The sequence below is a fragment of the Chaetodon auriga genome, chromosome 21 (assembly GCF_051107435.1).
Source record: "Chaetodon auriga isolate fChaAug3 chromosome 21, fChaAug3.hap1, whole genome shotgun sequence".
Lineage (NCBI taxonomy): Eukaryota > Metazoa > Chordata > Actinopteri > Chaetodontiformes > Chaetodontidae > Chaetodon > Chaetodon auriga.
In genome coordinates this window covers 15,866,959-15,890,035 of record NC_135094.1, presented here as the reverse complement: position 1 = coordinate 15,890,035, position 23,077 = coordinate 15,866,959, and the positions used below count along the sequence as shown (strand labels likewise).

The 23,077-nt window shown below is 43.5% G+C and overlaps 2 protein-coding genes across 3 annotated transcripts in view; both read left to right on the top strand.

Annotated features, from left to right (window-relative positions):
- Positions 1-191: 191 nt before the first annotated feature.
- anks6 (ankyrin repeat and sterile alpha motif domain containing 6) lies at positions 192-9,053 on the top strand. Of its 2 annotated transcripts, none has more exons than XM_076721497.1 (18): positions 192-852; positions 1,528-1,746; positions 1,838-2,039; positions 2,208-2,358; positions 3,215-3,259; positions 3,385-3,589; positions 3,685-3,791; positions 4,211-4,362; positions 4,587-4,824; positions 5,055-5,104; positions 5,422-5,616; positions 5,732-5,894; positions 5,975-6,186; positions 6,303-6,495; positions 6,688-6,755; positions 6,967-7,083; positions 7,368-7,464; positions 7,570-9,053. In XM_076721497.1, the coding sequence occupies exons 1-18, from the start codon at positions 524-526 to the stop codon at positions 7,617-7,619; spliced, it is 2,793 nt and encodes a 930-aa protein (XP_076577612.1). In that variant the 5' UTR covers positions 192-523; the 3' UTR covers positions 7,620-9,053. The 2 variants fall into 2 exon arrangements, with proteins under 2 accessions (XP_076577612.1, XP_076577613.1); XM_076721498.1 differs by having other exon boundaries at positions 225-852; positions 7,368-7,452; positions 7,570-7,750.
- A 7,804-nt stretch (positions 9,054-16,857) lies between these two features.
- Positions 16,858-23,077, top strand: part of LOC143314548 (uncharacterized) — a 67,740-nt gene continuing 61,520 nt past the window's right edge. Inside the window, exons 1-3 of the mRNA XM_076721610.1 lie at positions 16,858-17,113; positions 17,526-17,618; positions 19,772-19,953. Of these exons, the coding sequence (XP_076577725.1) occupies positions 17,557-17,618; positions 19,772-19,953 (244 nt within the window). The 5' untranslated portion in view covers positions 16,858-17,113; positions 17,526-17,556. The remainder of the gene's footprint in view (positions 17,114-17,525; positions 17,619-19,771; positions 19,954-23,077) is intronic.

Here is a 23,077-nt window from a genome sequence, read left to right as displayed (position 1 = left end):
TAGTCCCAGTATTTCTCAAGTGCAATACAACACATTTCATTAGTAGTTTTCTCATAAGAATATTAGCAATAGTACTTTTTATGGCAGTAGGATAAGCACTGCTTCCTGAGGAATAACCTAAGAATTCACGCATGGGCATAAATATTAGGCTTTTCATTTGAAACATGAAAGCGGAAGTCGTGCGTTGTGTTGTGGATGTATTGCTGCTGGAGAGATTCCTAAACGAGTAACGGTGCCGGGGCAGTGCCGGCCAGCTGCCAGAAAGTTGTTTTGTCGAAACCCGTTCAGTTATCCGTAAAGTGTTTTTGACTGTGGAAAAAAACTGAAAAAAAGATGATTCTCAGGGTGTAGTGTTCAGAAAGAAGAAGAGCAGTCCTTAACATGGAGATTTAACTTTATTTTACTGTGCGTCATGATTTCCAAACACAGGCCGCCGCCAAGTGACAGAGGAAAAGTTGCCCGTTATCGTCCCTGAAACTAACTGGAGTTGAATGGAGACGGAGCTAACACCTTCAGTGAGGACATGAATTTCGGCGTCCCCGCAAATTCCCTGCTACTTTTCCGTGCCTGCGACGAGGGGGACTATGAAACCGCCCGGGGGATCCTGGAGCCCGGAGCCTCGAAAGAGTCCGGACGGCAGAGCAGGCTGCGGTCAGAGGCTGGGTCGGAGTGCAACACCGCGGACATGTTGTCTCTGGTACCCGTGGACTGTACGGACGAGGAGGGGAACACCGCCCTGATGTTTGCGTCGGCCAGCGGTCATGAGAACCTGGTCCGGTTCTTGCTGCGAAAGGGGGCCTCGGTGGACAGCCGCAACAACTATGGCTGGACCCCGCTGATGCAGGCGGCTAGGTGGGGCTGCGGGCTACAGCTCTGTGCACTATGTTCTCATGTATGAAGACAGGGGCACACCAAACTCCATTCAAAAATCTGGCGATTTTATTTCTCATTTACATGAGAACACAAAAGACATTGGCAAAACAAAAGATAACTTCGTTTATTTATTTATTTATTTTTTGTTTTACCACAAACCCCCTCCTGCCATACTACCCAGGCAGTCTGTTACTGGCAGTGGGCATTTTAACACTATAATAAGTTTTCCTTTTCTTTTGAATTCAGAAGTATGTTTTATTTGTGGGCAGTCGTTAAGCAATTGCCAGATTCTTTCATGGAGTTTGGTGTAGCAACATGTGTTAACGTTTTGTTCACTTTTAAAAATGAAATCATATTTCTCAGCTTCATGATTTCAACATAGGCCGTATTCATGTTGACCTTTGAGACATCATTACTCTGGAGTACAACTTCACTGTCTTTATGTCTTTGTCTTGGTGTTGGTTGTCATATTAGCGTGCAGGTTTCATGCATTTGTCCTGATCTTGAGCATGATTAAAATGATCGTCATAGAGGTTAATGTACAGTTGAGTGCACAAGCAGGCCATGCCCTACAGTAAAGAACATGACAATCAGTGGTTTGTACCAAAGTCCTTCTATCTGTCTCATTCTTTGTGTCCCTAATTGTTCACCCAGGTTTGGTCACCTCACTGTCGCCCACATCCTGCTGGAGAACGGGGCAGAGATTAATGGAAGGAACAGGCTCGGCGCGAGTGTCCTGTCTATGGCTGCCCGTGGGGGACACGTTCATGTAGTGAAGCTACTCCTTGAGAGCGGGGCCTACGTCGATGACTATGATCATCTGGCTGTGGCTGCAGAGGCGGTCTCAAACGGCAACAACAACAACAGCTGCAGGTTTGAGCTGTTGTAAACCCACTGCTGGAATAAAACAAAACTTGTCTCAGATAATCTTTAAATATTGTCTTTTTGCCCTCTTTTTCCACAGCACGCCTGGATTTGGAGGTGGTGAAGGCTGTCCAGGAGGAGGAGGCGGCAGAGAATTCATGGACATCATCGCGCTGATGGTGGCATCTCAGCATGGCCACGAGGCCACGGTGCGCCTGCTGCTAGAGTGGGGCTCTGATGTCAACTTTTCCCAGAAGACCACTGGTTGGGGACCACTGATGGTGGCCACCCTCAGTGGAAAGGTGGGGTTAATGGATGGATGGATAATGCATTTTTGGGTGTCATGGTTGTCATGCATTTACACGTTGATACAAGCCAGTTTGTTTAAAACGCAGTCGCAGCACACGTGCGTATGGACTATGTGAGTTGTGGTGGAGCAGCTGACAAATAGAGTTGTGTGTGTTTTGAAGGTGGCTGTGGCTCAGCAGCTGGTGGAGCGTGGAGCTGACCCCGACCGAGTCAACGTTCTGTCCAAGACAGCCTTTGAGCTAGCCATGCAGCTTAAACAGAGAGACATCAAGGCCTATCTGGACTCCATCACCACAGTCCGACCCCAGACAGGTACGGCCTCCCTCTCTGTGGCAAACTCAAATTTGCATGATAATGATGAAGTATAGCGATACCAAAGCAAAGTTTACAATGTAAGTGGAAGTGATTTCGAAGTAGCTCAGCGCTCTTTCATCTGTTCTCTTGGTTTTCTCTCTTGTTCTGCTGCTTTGATGACAATATCAGTTTTCCCCCTCGTAAGTATTTCATTTTGTTTTGGTCTGAGTGAGTTGAATTCTTAAAATGTGAGCTTTATTTTGGCGACAACATATTTTTTCTGTCTTTTTTTCTGGTTAACAGGATGGTTGATCTGTCTCTGCCTTGTTGGCAGACATCACAGCTTATCTCTGTCCCTCTGTGTGTTGCCACGACTAGACTCTACCTGTGTTGCACTGCAGTTAACACGGACGTGAGAGCGAAACCAACAGTGCTAGCTCTCAGCCTCCTAGGTGTTTAATAGCTCTTCTCACCTGTATGTCAGGTTTTAACTCAGCTTTCCTGCACAGCTTTTTAAAAGCTCTGACTGGGGCATCAATATCAAGAAAAAGAGCCAAAGAGGAACATGTCCAGCCTGAAAACAATACCTGCAGACGCTACTCAGGAGCGCTAAAATACTGGCCTGATTTCGGAGTCTTTACTGTATCTTACAGATCTCTGCATTGACTTGAGTCTTCTTACTTTTGTCCTTGTTCAAGTGCATTTCTATTTGTGTGAACGGTGAACTCTGCTGTGATTTTATTTCTACTTATTTACATAACCCCTCCATGCTAACAGATGACGCTGAGCTGTGTGGAGTCTGGCCAAGTAGGACTGTTGTTTCAGAGTGTATGAGAACTCTCTTCTGTCCTCAGTCTCGCTCTTATCTTCACAGACGATGAGAGAAGAAGACCAGATGTGTTCAGTGCCCTCAAGTTAGGTGAGTTCAACTGAATACTTAAACAAAACTACAAGTAAATAGTGTTTTGTTTGTAAGATAAACTGTTTTTTACGCTGAAGTAAAAAAAACACACTCAAGTGCACATTATTTATGTCTGCGGACAGGAAATTCCCAGCTGGTCAAAGAGATCTTGGAGGAGGATCCTACTCAGGTGAATTCGTCCAATCAGGAGGGAGCGTCACCTCTCATGATGGCAGCAGTGAGCGGTCAGTTAGAAGTGGTGCAGCTGATGGTGGAGAAGAATGCCGACATAGACAAACAAGATGGCGTCCATGGGTGGACGGCTCTGATGCAGGCCACCTATCATGGGTAAGACGGAGCTGCTCATATATGACGGTAAACGTGTTGATTTAGTGGGTCTTCAACTTTGTCTGTCTTTTGTTGTCTCTCCCTCCCCCGTCCAGTAATAAAGACATTGTGAAGTACCTGTTGAGTCAAGGGGCTGATGTCAACCTTCGGGCTAAGAACGGATACACAGCCTTTGATTTGGTCATGTTGCTGAATGACCCAGGTACCCCAACTACCATCAAAGTGTTTTACAGCCCTTTGGGAAATTTTGCTCAGACTGAGGAGACAGTTCCTGAATGAATAAAAATTAAGTATCCAACATTTCTAAACATTTCATTACCTAAGTGATGGAGTCCTCTGAAGACTTTGACTGAGGATAGAGAGTAGAAGTACTTACAGATTCACTGGTGTCAGTTTCTCAAATGTGAATATTGGCTTAGACAAATTCATTATAACTCAAGATCCACTTGCTAGCTTTCAGCTGCATCTCTCGCTTGTTTTCTTAGCATCCTGTAATCGTAACTGTTAATCTTTAGTTTTTGGACTGTTAGTTGGACCAAACAAGCAATTTGAAGCACTTGATGCAGTCGATGCTAGGTGAACCCTGTGAATCCTTATTTATTTTCTGTCTTCTCTTCTCAGACACTGAGTTGGTGCGTCTGTTAGCGTCAGTGTGTATGCAAGTAGACAAGGACAAGTCAAAACACCGTGGCAGAGCCTTAATGACTCTGTCCAAAAGCCGCCAGTCCCTCAACAACGTCCCCGTGCCGCCTGACGACAAGGGAGGCCTTAAGGTAAAGGAGAGCTCCTGTTTCATTAATATTCTGTCAAACGGTGTATTATTTCATGCTGTAGGTGTGAATAAACATCCATAGCAGGTCATACTGATAAATAATTTAACTAAAATGTAATTTGAAAGTCGCATTTTATCTCTGATGTAGTAGTATTGACTGGATGATATGAAAGATTTAAGGGAAAAAAGTGTCCCGGACGACGCTAACACGTTTGATTCTTCCAGTCCTGGTGGAGTCGGATGTCAAATCGTTTCCGACGGCTGAAGCTGACTCACACCTTGAGGCACGGCCTTTCATCCAACCGCCTGGCTCCGTTTCCGGATGACGCTGAAACTTCATTGGATGCCACAATGAAGGCGAACAGGAAGCCTGCTGCCGTGTCCAACGGGGCGCTGGCAACAGCTCCTGCCCTGGGAGGAAATGACATCAGCACTGCCTGGGCAGTCAAGAGCAAAGATGCTGGTGAGACACAGTGACATCCTCATTTGTGGAGCATAATTACTGCAGATGTTTAGCTTAAAGGGGACGTCCTCATATTTTACACATCAAAGTATGTTGAAAGGTTTCGGGGAGTACTGCAACAAAGTAAAGTAAGACTGACGCTGCATGTTGATCCTGATGTCATGCAGAAGTTGTATGTTATAGGATGTGTTAGAGGGAATTTATAAATGTGACATGTGTTCCTTTGTCAGGTCTTTGCAGGACATCGTCAGAGAAGGAAGACTTTCTTATAACCACTATGGTAGGAGCGTTTGATTTGATGCATTCTGTGGTTCATTGTGCATTTCTTCAAGCTCGGGCAGCTTGTGATCAGAATGAATTGGCTTGTAGGATGTCAGAAAGGTTGCATGCTTGGCTGAAACAGCCTTTTGCAAAGTTCTTTTTTCTCAGATATTTATATTAGTGTGATAATCCTTTATTTATATATGAAATAGTTCTGCCATATTAAAGGCTTAGGTTTGCACTTTGTAACTGTTTCAAAAAGTGCAGTATGAATAAACGTTATGGTTATTATTAGTAGTTTTGTTGTAATCATACTGTGTGTTTCATCTCCTCTAGCTCAGAAGTGGTGCGCCCTTGACTCGGCTGCCCAATGACAAACTAAAAGCGGTGATCCCTCCATTTCTGCCTCCGTCCAACTTTGAACCGTGGAACTCGGACCGTTCGCGCCTCCTCAGGGAGGGAAAGAGCGAAGCGCCTCGCCTGCCCATGCCACCACAGAGGAAGCTGAACAGCAGTGGAAATTCGGACATTGTGAGTGCTTGTGGGTGAGAGGGAGAGAAAGTTCAGGGGTGGTGCTAATAAAACTGTTTGTCAGCATTCATATGTTTTTTTGCTATCTTCTCCTTCCCCCTCCTCTGTATGTCAGACATCTATCAGTCGTGTGGTTAGCAGGTCCATAAAGTTTCCAAGCATCCCTAAGGGCCCTTCCTCCTCCTCTCCCTCAAACTCTGGTCACTATCACTCCCCCCACTCCTCAGGAGGCTCCAATGGAGTGGCGGGGATCAACCGGGACTCCCACAACCGTTCAGGTTCATGCAAACACAACACAAACATACCCTGATGTCACAGTGGGAACCAGAATACATTACTTACCTCTTTATTCCACCAGGGGGCAGCGCAGACAGTGTTCTCTCACAGATCGCAGCCCAAAGGAAGCGAGCAGCAGGTCTGATAGATGTGAAGGCGCAAGCTCCAGAGAAACAGCCGCAGAGCCAACCCTCTCTGCCACCCTCAGCACCCGGCCTGCCGCTGCCTGATATTAGCCTTCCTGACATCCACGCTCACCCCAGCCTGGTTGCTTCTGACATCCATGCGAGAAGGGTCTGTGTTGGGTTTCTATCATTACTTTGCTAACTGTCCAAAACAGCCCAAGTTGAGCAAATGCCTCCTGTCATGTCAGTGAACTGGTGCTTCTGTCCACCCTTATTCCTTTGTAGAAGATGGAGCTGAAGAAGAGACCTCAGTCCGGGAACTCCTCCACCTCTAAGAGCACGTCGCCCACTCTGACGCCATCTCCATCACCAACACCCAAGCCTCATACTGGGCCGGGAGACTCTCTATCCTCAGCCTCTTCTCATCCTCGCTCCAAGAGCAGCGGTGGCTCCAGCAGTGGAACCATAACGGATGAAGGTGAGATTGTTGCTCTGTATGTTGCCATTTTTTGCCGTGCGACAGGCATTAAGACAGTCCTCGACTTAAAACACCCAACAGACACAGAATCACACGAAAACAACACAAATGTGTGTGTAAACACTCTGGCCATGACTGCCACGCCGTGTTTCTTTTCCTCAGATCACACCATGTTGTTTTTGTCTTTTTCAGATGAGCTGTCAAGCATATTGAAGAAACTGTCCCTCGAGAAATACCAACCCATATTTGAGGAGCAGGAGGTATTCTGTCTTTGATGTCAAAGGGGAATTCCAAAACATTTTCCCCTCAAATATGTTTTTCGTTTGTTTCTATACACTTTGATCCACGAGTTTTCAGCATGACGGAAACTGCTTTCCTCCGACTGCATCACTGAAGTGCAGTGCCCGAAAGGACTGCATGGACTGTACAGTTCTCATCAAAAATCAGCGTTTGTCTTGTCTCTTCTTCTAGGTGGACATGGAGGCCTTCCTGACTCTAACGGATGGGGACCTGAAGGAGCTGGGTATTAAAACGGACGGACCCAGACAACAGATCTTGGCTGCCATATCAGAGCTTAATGCTGGAAAGGTGCATTTGGTTAAACATATATTATGCTTCCAGTGGTATGTTTCCAGGGTTGTCTGCTTTTATGGTTTTGTTTTTTTCCACAGTATAGCCCAAAATTCATGTCATAATAAACTGTTAACACTGTGAGCCAGCAAACATAGATGGAATTACTTTGAACAAGGATGGAAATTGCTGAAAGGAACAACCTGCTGTGGATACGAGAAGGACATGACATGTGAAAGAACAGGTTCATCTTGAAAATGATAACTGGTTTATAACGACTGACTGTCGCTGGCTGTCATCAGGGCCGAGAACGGCAGATCCTTCAAGAGACCATCCATAACTTCCAGTCTTCCTTTGGTAGCAGCGCCAGTAACCCAAGACAACCAGGTGAACCACGCTGTGAGTGTCAAAGGTTAAAAAGAAGAGCATCAGTACACACAAAGACAACCTTACAATCTCTTTACCTCTTTGTCTCATTTCTCTCTCTCTGCCTTTCTTCATCAGCACCAACGGGCTGGATGAGACACCAGGTTCGTTCCTCCAACAAAAGGTAACCCAGCAGCCCTGATGCCCACCTGGAAGAACACCAAAGGTACTGAGAATAAGAATAAAACGCTGCTGACCTCTAGCCAAGGCACGAATAATATGGAGTCTTCTGGACGCCAGTGTCCCACACAAGTCGCGGTGTGAGAGGACGCTGCAGCAAAAAGACCAACCGGGCCCTGATAAACTGCCTTTACTGGACCCTCCAGCTCCAAACTGCCTTAAAGAACCGTCTTATGGATCTTGAAGCAGGAGAGGGGTCACAGGGCTGGCTGAGTCCAGTGTCCTGCTGCTATTTGGGACGTGGTGTGTGACAAATCATGTTTGCCATCGCGATAGTGTTGGCACATCTACCACAAATGCAGCAAGTGGGTTACACAGAGAGGTTAGAGAGCGTGAGCCAAGAGATTTTTATTTTATCTGAACAAATGTGAGAGATAGAGCATATGTACTGTAACGGTCGGAGAACAGAAGGGAGTGATTATGAGTATAACATTAAAATAAAGGGAAACAGGTATTAGCCAGTAAAACTGTGATTGAGACTTTAAAATAAGGTGCACTGATGAGGAAAGCAAATGGACACAGAGAGAGGGACATAAGCCAAGCTATTTTTTAGTCATCCAGTCTCTTGGACTGCTTTTATTAGGACGTTTATGTCTTTGGTTTATGGGCCACTAAATAAACAGTTGATTTTAAGTCAAGACTGTGCTGTAATGAATAAATAAACATTATGATGATGCAATAACTATACGGTTTTTTACCACTTACGATCTTATTGGACTTGAGATGAGAAGACATTGGCAAAAACATTTTGGGAGCTTTTTATGAGCAGTATAAATTTTGTTTGAAAGAGGTGCATTGAGCAATAGTTTCCACTGAGCCTCCTCTGGTTTTTCATCTGGCTCCTCTAAGAACAGTCGGTCCGCATGCACACAGATGGAGCGCAATGTCATCCCTAAACATCAGGTACCTATGATACATGTCTTAAATCCAAAGGATGGACTGTGACAGTGTTCAGATGGCTCAGTGAAATACGAGGTGACACCGATATCACATCCTGTTTTGTCATGGACTGTGTTGTGGAAACGTGAATAAACATACTGAACGCATGTCAACAATCTGGATGAAGAATCAAATCATTAAACAGAAACAACATCTGTGTCCAGAATGAAATGCTGCAAGATGGAATAAAGTGAATACAAACTATGTTCAGTGGTGCTGAGGTTTAATAGTTGGAAACCAGTTTTTGCCCGTCTGAAACTTGTATGCAAAACTAATGTGAAACCATCTTCTTTCCACAAGATGGCAGTGACCTTCTATTGATGCAATAAATCATCATATTGTCCAGCTGTAGTGTATACAACAGACCTATGTCTCAGCTGTAGTTGCCACAGTAAAGTGAGACTTTTGAATAAAGAAATATAACAGCCTCTTACAAATGAAAAGGTTCATTCATTACCAGTAAAACTCACATTACTCTTTTCACTCAGGTTTTGCTGCTACAGCCTCACCTGGTCTGGTATGACCAGTAGTTCATAGTGGCTAATGTTTGCAAATTTAAGATGGATTTTACCGACGGTCAATTTGCAGACTTGGTGGCTGCTCATGCTGCAGGACATAGTGGTATGTTTTTGCAATTGCTGCCTTAATTGCCACCTATAGCCACAATAGCCACAGCAGAAGCAGGCTCCCTTTAAGACCTCCGGGAGGTGAGCTATTGAAGTCAAAATTAGCAGTCAAGGGTGGGTAAGGGCCTGTACATGAACTTAAAAGATCCCCTCCAGACACATGTGAGACCTAACAACCCTGATTTGAATAATGATTTGTGTCTGATATGCTTTTGATTTTAGATGAAATTAGTATCAGTTAGAAATGCTGCTGAACAAAAATGTCCCCTGCTTCACTGAAAGGCCATTCTCAGTGTACCTGCATGAAGGTTTCATGTTACCATCATCACACTTAAGTTTTAAGATGCATACAGGACCATGATTGGCTTCCAGACTTTGTGATGTCACAAAATCCTGCTCATATGAGCACATGTTAAACAGAGATTTAAGCTGAGAAGCTTTCCTCCTTCGCCAGACCGATGTGAAAACAGACGTCTAATGTCAAACTCTGCACGTACATCATTCTGCACAGCGAAGCTCAAACATCCAAGTGAAGCAACAAAAACACATTTTTGAGTGGAGGGAGCTTTAAAGAAACACATGTTTTAGTATATACACCATTGTCCATGTTGTTTTTTTTTGAAGATCAACCCAGAAATGTGTCGGGTTAAAACGAGGAGTTCTTCAAACCGCTTTCGCCAGAGTTCAGAAACACAGACCATCCCCAAACATGACCAAATAGCAACACACTGACGTTGCTGAAATCATTATTGATGACCTGGATATAGACTGGCCCGACAGGCAGGCGACAGGGTTCCTGTAGAGTTTAATGAAAAGCATCACTCAGTGGAGGAAAGCTTTCCTCTCCAGGCCTGTGGCAGATTGAGTGCTCAGATGTACAGTCATACAGTATGTGAGCTGTAAGAAACTGTAGGAGAGAGAAATACATTTGGAATATATTAACGTCGCTGTGGCATGTGGGCAGCAAATGGAGTGACTCATTCAATTTCCTCCCAATTGATTTTACTCGCATATGGTTTTGATTGGATTGAATAACATTTAATAATATTGTTTGTAGCTGTCAACACATTAGGCATGCAGTAGTAAGGAACGATGGGCATAGATCATAGAGTTCACTAAATCTGTGATGTAGATAGTGACTCAGAAAGAAGATTTCTCTAATGAATTCGTTAATTGCTGTATTTTTAACTGCCCCTGCTACTGGTAAGATCCCCACAGCATTAGCCAAGATGTCTGCCTCATCGGCTCAAAGTGGTCTCCTGCCTGTGGTAAAACGGGCTGACTGAAGGAACCTGAGTCTGAGTTAAGATCCCCAGAAGAGATCCACTCGTGTGCCACAGTGCCAGTTTTCCGATTTTTGTTCCCAATGCATTCCTATAGGAGTACATACGGTATTCCTCAACAGGCTCACTGAGGACAGACAAACACAAAACTAAACCGAGGTGGTTTAATAGGAGCAGTTAATCCTGCAATGTAATACAGTAATTATAAGAATAAGCATCTGAGGCCTTGTTCAGACTGCCAGTCCAAATCTGTTTTTTGGCATATCCAGATAGTATCCTTGATTTTAGAAAGTCTGGACAGCAGAAAACCACAAGAAATGAGATTTTTTTTTTTTTTTTTTCAAATCGGATCCAAGCCACATTTTGGTTTGAATGCGATTCGTATTTCCACAGGTCTGGACGCTCAAATCGGCTTTTCAAAGTGTCTTTGAACGCGACACCCAATGATGACGTCCAATCTGGAGTAACAGAAGTGCATCAGGGCAGCATTACTGTCATTACCACAGCGAGCCTTGCAGATGGGACACAAATCTGATCTGATCACTCTCAAATAACAGTGTCGACCATCCGTCTCAAAGATACGTTTTGAGAAACAAATCCCATTTACCTGCACTTTGAACAAATCCATGTTGTTGTCCACTGTCTTCTACTGTCATGTGTTAACAGCAGAATGAGAATGATTTTCCTAAAAAAACAATGTATGGACTCATACAAAGATCATTCCTCCCAGTCATCACTTCTGAGCCACTGGAAGCATGCGGTGGTTTCTGTATCAGCAGAGACCCTGCGTTTCCACTGCAGGAACTTCCCCAGAGACTAGGAACCTTTGGAGGAACTCAATGCATTTCCACCACAGGGAGCAGGGTCTAAATTAAGATGCAGTCACATTATTTTAACCCCCAAAAAGTCCCCGCTCGGGGTGTCGTCTTTTCCAAAGGTATAGGAACTTTGTTTCTATACAAAACTTGAGTCCAGGCATCATTGTTGCATAGCTGTGCACAACATCTATGTATAGAAACCATAGTTTTTTCATAGGTCAGTGGACTTATGTGTCTATTCTCTGTCAGTCTTTAGATGATGGACAACAACCAGCTGAAGGAACCTTTTAGTTCCTTGGACCACAAGTTCCAGGTACTAAAGGCAGCTTTATTTTGATGTGTTCAGGATGTTTCTGGGCATCAACCTCTGCGTAGCTCCCAGCCAATAACAGCACTCAGGGTGTGAGGGCGGGACTCCATGAAAACGAAGCGACTGAGTGCCAAATTGTAAGCACACATCGGACGTGCTCTTCTGGTGTCCTTGAGCTGGGGAGGGACCTACTTTAAATGTTGTGTTTACAAACCGCAAACCAACAAAGACTCGTTCTACCTTTAAGGAACATTTGAACAAAATTCATGAAATGTTCTGCAAAATCATTTACCAAAAAAAAATCTGCCAGTTTTAAAGCCATTTCATCTGTTTTTAAAAGTACTGGAACAAGTGACATTGGCCCAGTACAAAATCACTCCTCTGCAGTCATTGACTGACCTCAGAAACCGTAAACTCTGCCCAATTTATTTCACTTGTTAAAGGAAATACAAGGCTTTACGATTAAGTACTAAACTTAATGATTAGTGGTGGTGCTGTGCTCCATCAGGTGTGTGTGTGCGTGTGTGGAGATATTCTGAATCGGGGTGAAATGCAAAACAAGTGACTTGCTCTCTGCCAGAATCAGAGGATTTTCGCAGAGTTTGAGAGTCTTCTCTAAAAGCTTTGGTTCCATTACCATGAAATTCACTTTGTGGCCATCGGCCTCTGGCTGTACAAGGAGGTGCGGTTTTCAGATTGCGCATCACCTAGGGCAATGGCTTTACGACCGCGTGCGTGCGTGTGTGCGTGTGTGTGTGTGATTTAGCGGGGAGCAGGGATTGCAGGATTGAGCCCACTGGAGCTTCCACTTCGAGCACGGTGACTTCATATTTTACGCTTTGCTTTGACGTCTCTCGCCCACTTTGGCCTCCTCCTCGCTGAGGGCCTGTCAGCACTCGTACACATCCATCAGACTGTACACGTTTTAAGCAGTTGTTGATTAAAACTCAAGCCCGTCCAATAAACAGTGTGCACAACTATCATAGCATTGTGTATTGTTTGTGCAAACTGTGCCCAAACAAACAGTTGCTGCCTGATTTCACATTAGCATTCCACTGTCAACTTTCATCCTCGCAAAAGTGACTCATTTGCTCCAAGGATTTCCCAGCATCCTCAGTGTTGCACAACACTGTGGCCCCTTCATCATCTCTCTGTCCACCTCTGTTTTTCTGTGTACTTGACACACACGGATAGAAACAGAGCCACAGACACGGGATGGAGCAGATTACAGGGAAATAGGAAGACAACCTCTATCTGACCCTGGTTCTGACCATAAATTGACCTTTGAAAACTGAAATCCAAATGTCAACAAAAGATTATCCCCACAGAGTCCCAAAACACAATTTTCCCTCTCAAAGCGATTGACACAGCTCTTGATACGGGGACTGACCGAAACGTGACAGCAAAGCACGAGTTTGAGACCGACAGTATTTTGCCTCCATTGGATGACACTGCCTAGTTGTGCGTAACCATCAAAACATTCAGCTGGAGCTCCAAAATACTGAAATTGAATGGCACGATCTTTTATGTTGCTGTAATATAGAATGGGCTGAAAATGCCAGACTTTCCACATATGGCCAGAAATATACTACTGCAATATGGATTGATTGTATTTTACAAACATTTCTGTAACTCTGGATCATTCACAAGGTCGATACCGACACCCACATTACCTCCCAGTGCGTAACTCCATGTGCATTTCTTTGCAGTTGTTACACTTCACAGGCTCTTTCACTGTGTGCCTTCGACGTTCATCGTCTAATTCCATCCTGGATTTAAGATCCATAGTCTCATGAGATCAAAACAGATCTATTCCCTGTCCCCAGAAAACACCAATCTGTTCAGCTGGGGTTTTAAACACTTTAAGGTCAGTGTGTGATTGTTTCTTCCAGCATTTGTGACAGTGAGCGGCCTTAAACAGTTGAAACTGCACCATTGTTTTTGTATGATGAAATCATGTGTGCACGTGTCTCTGTGTGCAAGCATGCTTGCACAGTATTTGTCCAGCCTAATGGGACCTCCTGAGCTGGTCTTGTCCGTTAAATACTCTGCTGTCATGAGTTATACTCTGGCACCACAAATCCTGACAGCATCATTCCTGCTTTCTGACTTCAGGGTTGACACCACTCGTTAAAACTGGACAAAATGGAGACCAGCAACTTAAATTCCACCATCTTTTTGTGTGTACGCTGAAGATTGTTAGCTACACCATGTTTTAATTCGTTTTTTTGAGTTGTCCTTCCGATATTGACCATCCCATCAATTATGAATGTCCATTAGAATCAGACTTGTCATGTCACAGCTCCGCACGTCTCCTGAAATCCCACGATGATGCTAACAGACATCTTAATCAATGAAAGCCACACAATTGCACCTGGCAGATGGCTTTCAGTAAGTCCTATTTGGCTCTGTGGTCGTTTTTCTGAAATGTGTATTAAAGCCACACACACACACACACACACACACACACACACGTGCTGTAAGCACACATACACACACGCAGCAGACACACATGCGCTCACACACGCACACGGTTGCGTGCAGAGGTCTCCCCCGGCCCCGTTAGCAGAGCTTTAAACCTGGGCTAATCTGGAAGGCAGCTTGGATGGTGTTGCCCGTGGATTTGCATTGATACCAAAGCTCCCTGTAGCTTTAATGGCAGCCACTGACAGTCTTAACAGGACCCTCTGACCTCTTCAAATCCCCATCTCCACCTGTCACAACAAATAAAGCATCATCCCCTATGGACACCTTGATACAACAGCGTGATAGTTGGAAATCATCGTATTGGTTGACTGTGATAACAGGCTTTGTTTTTGTCATTTGATGTTTATTAATTTTGTGGGGAAATCAAGCAGCTAATTCAGTGAAAGAAGAAATGCACTTTGCCTAGGAGCAACCTCATCACGACCACCATTAAGGGTCTTATTTCTATCATATGTGTGATCACGTGTGGCACAACATCACCGAGGGGATTCTCCTCTACTATATCATCTTTATTTAAAGCAGAAAAGCCTATCTGAGCCATAAGCTTGCATAATTTAGTTGACATAAATACACAATAAGCAATGTGTGATCAAGGGGCATACTTGACTGTAGTGCATGTATTTGGCCACTAGGGTGCAGTACAGTTGGATGCATTTCAGTACACACTGCACGTGTTCTCAGATTAGTGTTCAATATTATGGTGTTTCAACAACGACAACACAACATGTTACAGTGGCATGTTTTATTAGGTAACAGTTTTACAAGCAACCATAAAAACAAACATTTTAAAGTCAAACTTTTTTTTTTAATCAATACAACATTACAACACCACACATTTTTAGTGTAAAATCATGCAGGTGTGGTGAAAGGACCCTGTCGTGGTACCAGAGCAGCATTCTGCGTTGTTCTGCAGACGTTTGTATCTGCAGAGGGCATCATGCGTCATGCAAAGATCACAATGAGCGTGCATTCTGCAGCAACTGGTTTGTTTATGGCTCCTCTATATGAAAACTTTTACAAACGGCAACAAATCTCAAACTTTAAAAAAATATTCAATCATAAAAAGATGTTGGTGAAAGCACACAATATGAATGTCACATTTGAAGCTTTTATTATCTTCGACCATTTCCACTGTGCGCTATAAATAACAGGGAGCATTGAAGCACTTGAAAATCAGGTTAAAGCTCTTATTGATCAAAATCTGGTTTAACCGATGAAAGAATAAAACACGTCCTCTTCATTTGCCTTCTCTTTTACTATGCAAATTCAAAAACACAACGCGATGATTTCAGGATGGCTGAATATGTAGGTCTGCATCAAACAGCGCTCATAAGTCGCCTCTCTTTTATAGCCACAGGCTGTGAGCCGCATTTCATGGTGTCTTATCGCGTAATTAGGTCTAATCAATGAGTAACTCATTTTGATGTACTACATTCTATACAAACGGAATCGAAGCAATTTGACGCGGTCAAGCCAAGTAAATTGTAATAGTACTTCCGGTTATTACATTCAAAATAAAGCCGTACAGCCGACAACTTACTTGTCAAAGATGTGTTAAAAGTAGTACAAATTACACGTAGAGATGCCTTTCATTGGTTCCTAATACAGTCAAACACTGTAAGCTGCAAGACAATGTTCAGCATTTCAGTAACCCTTCACAAGCAAACGTTACTTAAAGACATAGAATCACAAACACCTTGATCAGTCCTTTCACACTAGGTGTCACATTTAATTCCAGACTACAGGTGGGCACAAGCTATTAGATCCATGACACATAAATGCTTTTGCTCTGAAGGCATAATCATCTTATTTCCGGCGTGAACCTGACATCTGTACCGAACTTGACGCAGCTGCCAAATCTATCCCAGTGAGCCGAGTCGATTCCGAAAACTACATCCACTGAATTCATTATTGGTCATAAGAAGCCCGGTCCCGTCCAGCGCAGCATTATTTTCAAGTTTAGCCGGTTTCGTTGTAAAAGTGCGTTTGTCTTTAACGGGCCGTTGTGGTAAAACCCCTCCGGTCCGTGAGTGCAGTCGACAGCGCGTAGCCGCTGTGTGAATCTGCAGATTTGTGCCTCTGCTGCCCTTCGCGTGTGATCCCATCTAATCCCTCCCCTCGCGCTGCTCAGAAAATGTGTGTGCAGCGAGCGGCTGCAGGCTGGGGTCGGGTTGGGCTACTGCTGCTTTCAGGGACTCCTCGGAAACATAGGGCGCAAACTAATAACGCATTAAAAATGGTTGAAGTCGCAAGGACACAGAGGACAGATCGAACACGAATAAAGTATGGCATTGTCAGTGGTGTCAGTTTTGTTATGTTAGTGAACCAAGCTGAATATTGGACAAAGAGAATTTGCTTGTAGACACGCAACTTAACGTTGCCAAATGCTCATCAAAGTATGCAACGAAGAATAACGGCCACAGTGAGGGAAAGCTGTCATGTAGTTTCATTATTAGACTACATATAATAGTAATGGCCACAAATACATATTAAGGAAATATGAAAATAGAAACTTCGTAATTCCCATAAACAGAGAGTACCTGAAAGCGGCATAGGCTAAGTCTAGTGTGTGTGTGTGTGTGTGTGTGTGTGTGTGTGTGTGTGTGTGCGTGTGTGCGTGCGCGCGCGTGTTTGTGTGTGTGTGCGCTCGCGCTCTGTTTGTGAGGCAGAGAGTTGCGTGCGAAGAGCTCGACATGTCATTCAGAGGAATCCGCCACCTGAAACGCGAGGAAGTGAAGGCGACTCAATTGGGTATAAAGCATCAGCCAACATCTGCCCCGAGCAGTGCAAAGCTGATGAAAACATCAGCTCGGAGCTCGTACAGGACCTCTCCGATTTATTTTATTTCCCTTGGATTTATCATTTGGCATTACCGCGTCGGTGCAGCCAGGGAGACGCATCTCTTTTCTGCACTTAAAGTGAATGCGACTCAACAGCCATCATTATACTGGAATTAACTGATACCCGCCGATATTCTGGGTAATGCTTATATTTTTCTGACGTTTTGATGTGAATTTAAGAGCATTCTTAGTTTGTTGTTTCTCCGGCATGTCTTCTGTGCTTTTCAAAATATTGATTAGTGAAGTTGCACCAGCTTATTATTTCATTTTGTAACTACTGGTACTTTTTTGTTAAGCTTTCCATAAATCTTAATACTTCACTAATTCATAGTCTCCTTTGTTGATAATTTAACTATGAGCTAATTAGGGTTATTTCACTTTAAAATTAAGGATGCACGGAATTACTGCACATTTCACCCAAACTAAAGACTCTTCAATGGCATCATGTGCAGCAACCAGCCTGAACGTGTTTTAATGCTCACTGTCTTCCATGTGTTCTGTTTCTGTCTCCGGCCACATTGAAGTTAACGCGCTCTCTGTCTCACCCGCAGCGCACCTGTTACCTCCACGGAGCGCAAGATCATGATCCCTCCGGGAGACTGCATGTATGCGGGCAGAAAGAGGAGGAAGCCCATCCAAAAACAGTTAAGGAGCGCTGCTGAACATATATCATGTGATAAATCAGTGCTTGCTAGCAATGCATTTTGTATCATTATTATTATTTTTTTTAACTCTACCCTGCAAGTGCGCTGGGGAAACTTCACTCTCAACCTTATGATTTAGTACATTAAAGAGGAGTTAAATTGTAATTAATTACAGGAAGTGAGTGAAGCAGCAACATGAAGGTGTGAAAATAGCGGTTTAAGCTCCGGCTGATCCTGACTGCCAGTTTTAATTCACATGCAGCACTGGAAAACATGATATAATCAAGTAATTATAAGTCTAACACTAGTAATCATAACATAATGTGTTGCAAGCATGCTATTTACAATTCAGCACTTATTTATAGAACTAATAGTTATTACAAGTGGTTATTAATATGATAGGTACACTAAGCTTATTTGTGTGTAATTGTATTTGTAATATTGGCAGTGCAGTAACATTTAACACAGACTTTTTTTTTTTTTAAACTTGGCATGTACATGTGTTTACCCGCAGGCAAAGGACTCAAAGAGTGTGTTTGGTTGGCGGTGTTTTAGGTGACCATCGTTTCGGATGTAGAGGACGACTGTTTTTGTCAGCTGATGTCATGAATAGTGAATCGCTTGTTATATAAGTTTTTGAAGAGGGAAGTGGTAATTTAACAAGGCCTGTGGCATTTATAAAGTTTTCATGTTTTGCCCTGCTTGTGCTGCTGAGCTGAAAGGAAATCTTCGCCACATCAAATTGATACTGTATGTGCACTGGGTAGAAATACACTTTTGAAATTCTAGTCAGTCAGTTACGCCACAACACGTTTTAGGATTTTGACTTGAGGACTTCTTTGTATAATATTGGAATAATGTTGTTTTGGTACTTTCAGTTTTGTTGAACTTTGGCTGAATAATCCGGTCAAACCCTGACATTCATATACATTCCTTTATGTTTTTTGCAACAGCAACGTGCGGCGAACATGTGATTATCAGTCGTTTCATCAGAATAAAAGAAGTCAAAGTATTTATATAGACGTTTTCTGTGTCTGTGCAGATGAACAGAAACTTTCCGCTGTGGAAATCGAAGCTGACCATTGCATATGCGGATCAGGTTAAGTTCAGCTGGTGAAGCATACCTGACTAAAATACACAAATAACTGTGCCTAAGGAGCATTTTGCATTCTCTGCGGCACTGACGAGGATAGTGCGATATGTCCAATACCTTCAATATCAGGGGTTGCAAAGAAGAAGGGAACAGCCACAGAGCATTTAAGTAAATACAGAAACTTCAGTGTAAACCTTTATGTCAGCATGGAAAGATACTTTACAGGGAGACAATATGACAAAACTCTGAACTCATTTGTTTTGTCTTGTTGTGAAGAAACAAATCTTAAAGAGACTTGTCACTGGAGGAAACACAAATCAATGTGGTGTTTGGTGTATTGGGGAAAGCTGAGTCAAAGGGAAATATAGTTTTGAAAAGAGTGGGACTTGTGTAGAGTGTGGTTTATTTGGTCATATGTCTCTGCTTGGGTTCGCTCGCCATACTTAACCAGAGTCAGACAAAACACCGTCCTCTAGTTTGTATCAAGAGGAACAAATATTAAGCCAAATTGACAGGTCCCTATTTCTGAAAAATAAATTCATTTTGATGCTTCTTTAATAGTTTGGTGTCCTGTTTTTCGCATTGATCAATAAATCAGTCACACAGTCCACTTTTCCCCCAGAAACTGAGCTGATATGTGTGTTGTGGAGATGCATTAAATGCAGGATCTTAGTTTAGAATTCAGAAAATGTATGTGGCTGATGATTAATAATAACACAGTCTTTTAGACCACGACCATCAGGGCTCGGCCAGCTGATCGTGCAAGCTTTAGAAGCCTGTGTCAAGTTGTGTGGACGAGTTTTAAACTAACTTTGCCATTAATGGTAGGCTGGCTCCAACAAGTGAAGTTAAACAAGTCGATCCCTCCCGTGTGCTGCTGTCACTGCCTGCTGAGGTGGTTTTCAGCGTCTGTTTGTAGCGAGGAAAAAATTATTTACATGGAACCATTTAGCTAAAACCACTGTTATGTTACAGCTGAGTGCATGGTCGTCACAAGTCTGTCCAAGTCTGTCCATTCAACCCGATCTATCTCTCTCCCCTCTGTCCGTCTCATCATCAGGAAGCCGTCTTCTGCCAATGAGAAAACCAACCCGTCCAAGCGGCACAGAGACAGGCTGAATGCTGAGCTGGACCGGCTGGCCAGCCTGCTGCCGTTCCCCCCGGATGTCATCTCCAAGCTGGACAAGCTGTCTGTGCTGCGCCTTGCAGTTTCCTACCTCCGCGTCAAGAGTTTCTTCCAAGGTAAAGGTCAAAAGATGACATTTGTAGAGGCAGGTGGAGGGGCTGGGGTATTCGGTTTTCTGTGTCTTTGGGTTCGTAGGGAGTTGCAGAGTTGACATGTTTGACCAGTATGTGGGTTGATTCTGGGATATCTGCCTCTGTGAATTTACATGTGCTTTAATGTTCCCCACCTCTGATACATATATACTATAAAACTGACCCACTAATATGTTGGGTGGCTGTAGGTCTGGTAGTGTGTATTTATAGTAGTAAAAGCCTGAGAGGTAGTAATATACTGCTTTCAGTAGAAAAGAAACATTAATACAATTTTGCAATATTTATGAAATCGTCACTTTAAGGATTTTCTGCATCGTTTCAAAAATATTTTAATATTTAGAAGCTGAAAAAATCTTGCTCGTATTTGTCAAACCCCTGTGCTGAATGATGTTGGTCTGCAGGATTCAGGCTGCTGTGTGTGTGACAAACATGTCACACATAAGTTATAAAAAAGTGGCTAATGCAGGAAGAGATTATGCACAGCATATGAATTTGTACTGCGTCCGCCTGCCCTCTTTCTATCATTCGTTTGTAGTGCATCTCAATCATCTAAACTACAATTTAAGGGAAAAATAGGGTCTGATTATACGCGCCTGTTGAGATACAGTAAACTGGAATAACCCATGAAGTTGAAACTTTTTCTAACGGCCTCATGAGTAAGAATCCCCCAGGCTCCATAACATGAGCTGAGATAAGAGAACTGACAATGCGAGGGACATATAAACAGCTCAGTTTGCGTTTTAAGAGGTGTGCCTTGTCTGGAAACATTGTCCTCCTTTTTTCTGGTCCCTATATTTTGTGGTCGTGCCTCATTAACTGATATCGGGGAGAATGTATTTCTTATCTTGTCTCATTCTCCTGAGTTGCCGCCCCCTGCAGATATGAGCCATTGTTTGTCTATTCACCCACCCCAAATCCCTACCATCCCTCTGTGTCATGTAGTCACATGTAATTAAAAGGCATATCGAGGCCCACTCTTGTTTTCCCACCCTCCCACGGTCCGCTGAACGCCTCCCCTCCTCTCCTCTTGTTGCTCCACAATCCACTTCAAATATTCATGGGCCGCTTCAGAAGTGTTTCGTTGCCAGTGGCCTCAGCTGCTGCCTTATCAACTCAGAAGCTCCTGGCACAGCTGGATGCGACAGCTCATAAGACGAGCGGTGTTTTTTTATTCAGATGGAAAAAGAATAAGCATCTTCCCTCTGTCTTGCTATCTTTTGTAAGTAGGAAGAAGTAAAGAGGTCCTCATTGAATTCCTCATAAAAAAAAAAACTGTATTCTTGGAGAAGCAGGGATTTACAAGGCTCTGCCCAGCGGAAACTTTTGCAGCCGTCCCATCTTCGACACATGTGGCTCCCCTCTTTCACCTTCTCCTCTCTGATCCTTGCAGCACCCTTAATCTCCATCATCCGCAGCCTTGGTTTGGCATGGCACCCAACAGCTGGCATCCTGTTGGCTGGAGTCATGCAACTTTAGACAGACACACACACTTACTTATTTTACCCCGAATGCTCACTTAGCTTAGCCATCACGCAAAGTTGCAGCACAGGTGCTAATCGGACTTATTAAAGGTGCCTCTCCCGGATAAGGGATCACGCAGAGATAAAGACAGAAACCGCTGCCTGAGTGATGTTGAGGAGTGGCACTGGCAAGCCAGAGCTGTAAAGGGCCCTCGCTACTGGAAAATGGAGATGGTTCAGTCATGTGTGTGAAACTGCTAAAAGTGTTGAAAGGTGTGTAGAAAGTGAGTGCGCATATTGCTCATGCTTAATCTGACAGTGCTAATAGCTTTCTGTGCACACCTTCCAAAGTTTTTAGGTGCCAATATTGTCAGTGAAGGTAGCATCTATCAGGAATTATTTTAGGATCTTCTATTCTGAACACTTTGAACATGCCAGGGCCTCAGTTTGTCTGTGCCACATCTGCTGAATGCCTTGTTGTCAGTGGCCGTAGTGACCATCCTAGCTGTCTTTTGATGCCACACTAATGAGATTAATCAGAGTGGAACATGAGTTATTTTGGCGCTGCATACATCTGCAATTTCTGCCCTCCCTCTCTTTGGTCAGCTCACTTGCCTCTAACGGTTGCAGTTTTTCCACTGATACTTAAACATGGAGCGTGGCCAGAACTTCTCCAGATAAATCTAAGATGAGCAGCAAGTACATATCCACATCCTTCCTGTGGTTTGGAACAACAGTCATAATCGGCTCTGTTTTTTCTTCTGCTTTTTTCAACAGTGAGTCATTTACTGAAAACATGCTATGAAACCATGAAACCGGCAACCTTAGGTTTCGTTTGCTTTTGTAAACTGTTTTATTGAGGAAGGATGAAGATTTTTCCACTTATACTGATGCAGTTCCCTTTTTTCTCCACAAGGGGGACTGTGTGAAGTCTCAACTCAGTCATAACTGATGTCGAGTTCAGTTAGTTGTGATAAAGTGGTTGTGAGATTTGGCTGCAGGTTGTACTGTATCATTTATTGAGTCTTTTTAACATAAATGTACTGACTTAATTAAGTCCACTGTAATATTAGTTATGGGAGTTTCACAGACTCTCAAGTCGAAGGTGTTGCAGGTGGTTTTGGAGGCACACTGAGATTCTACCTGCTGTCTGTGTTGCGTGACTGCTCCTGGGTGGAGCACAGTGAACAGTGTGTACCTATACACTGTATGCAAATACACCCCTGGGCTGTGTGTGTCTGCATGCTTGTCAGTGTATATGTGTAAATAAAAACCGACACCAGACAGGGATTCTCTTAAGCTACTTTCCCTTATTCATCATATTCCATGAGATTCAGTTGTGATGTGCTAACAGGCACAGTGAGATATATGACCTGAGATGACTGCATGTGCTATTTTACATGCAGAAAAACAATAGAAACCAGGATTTTTGTGCATGATGATGCACCTTGACATTGATTGATGAAATCTAGTTTCCATTTTAATAGAATTTTATTTAGCCAGCCTGCAGGGTACAAATATCTGCTGGTGTACTAGAAAAAACTCTTTGTCACATGGATGCCTGACAGGAAAATATATATTGGAATCTAAGAAAAAATATACTCATATTCTAGGCTGAGAACCATTTC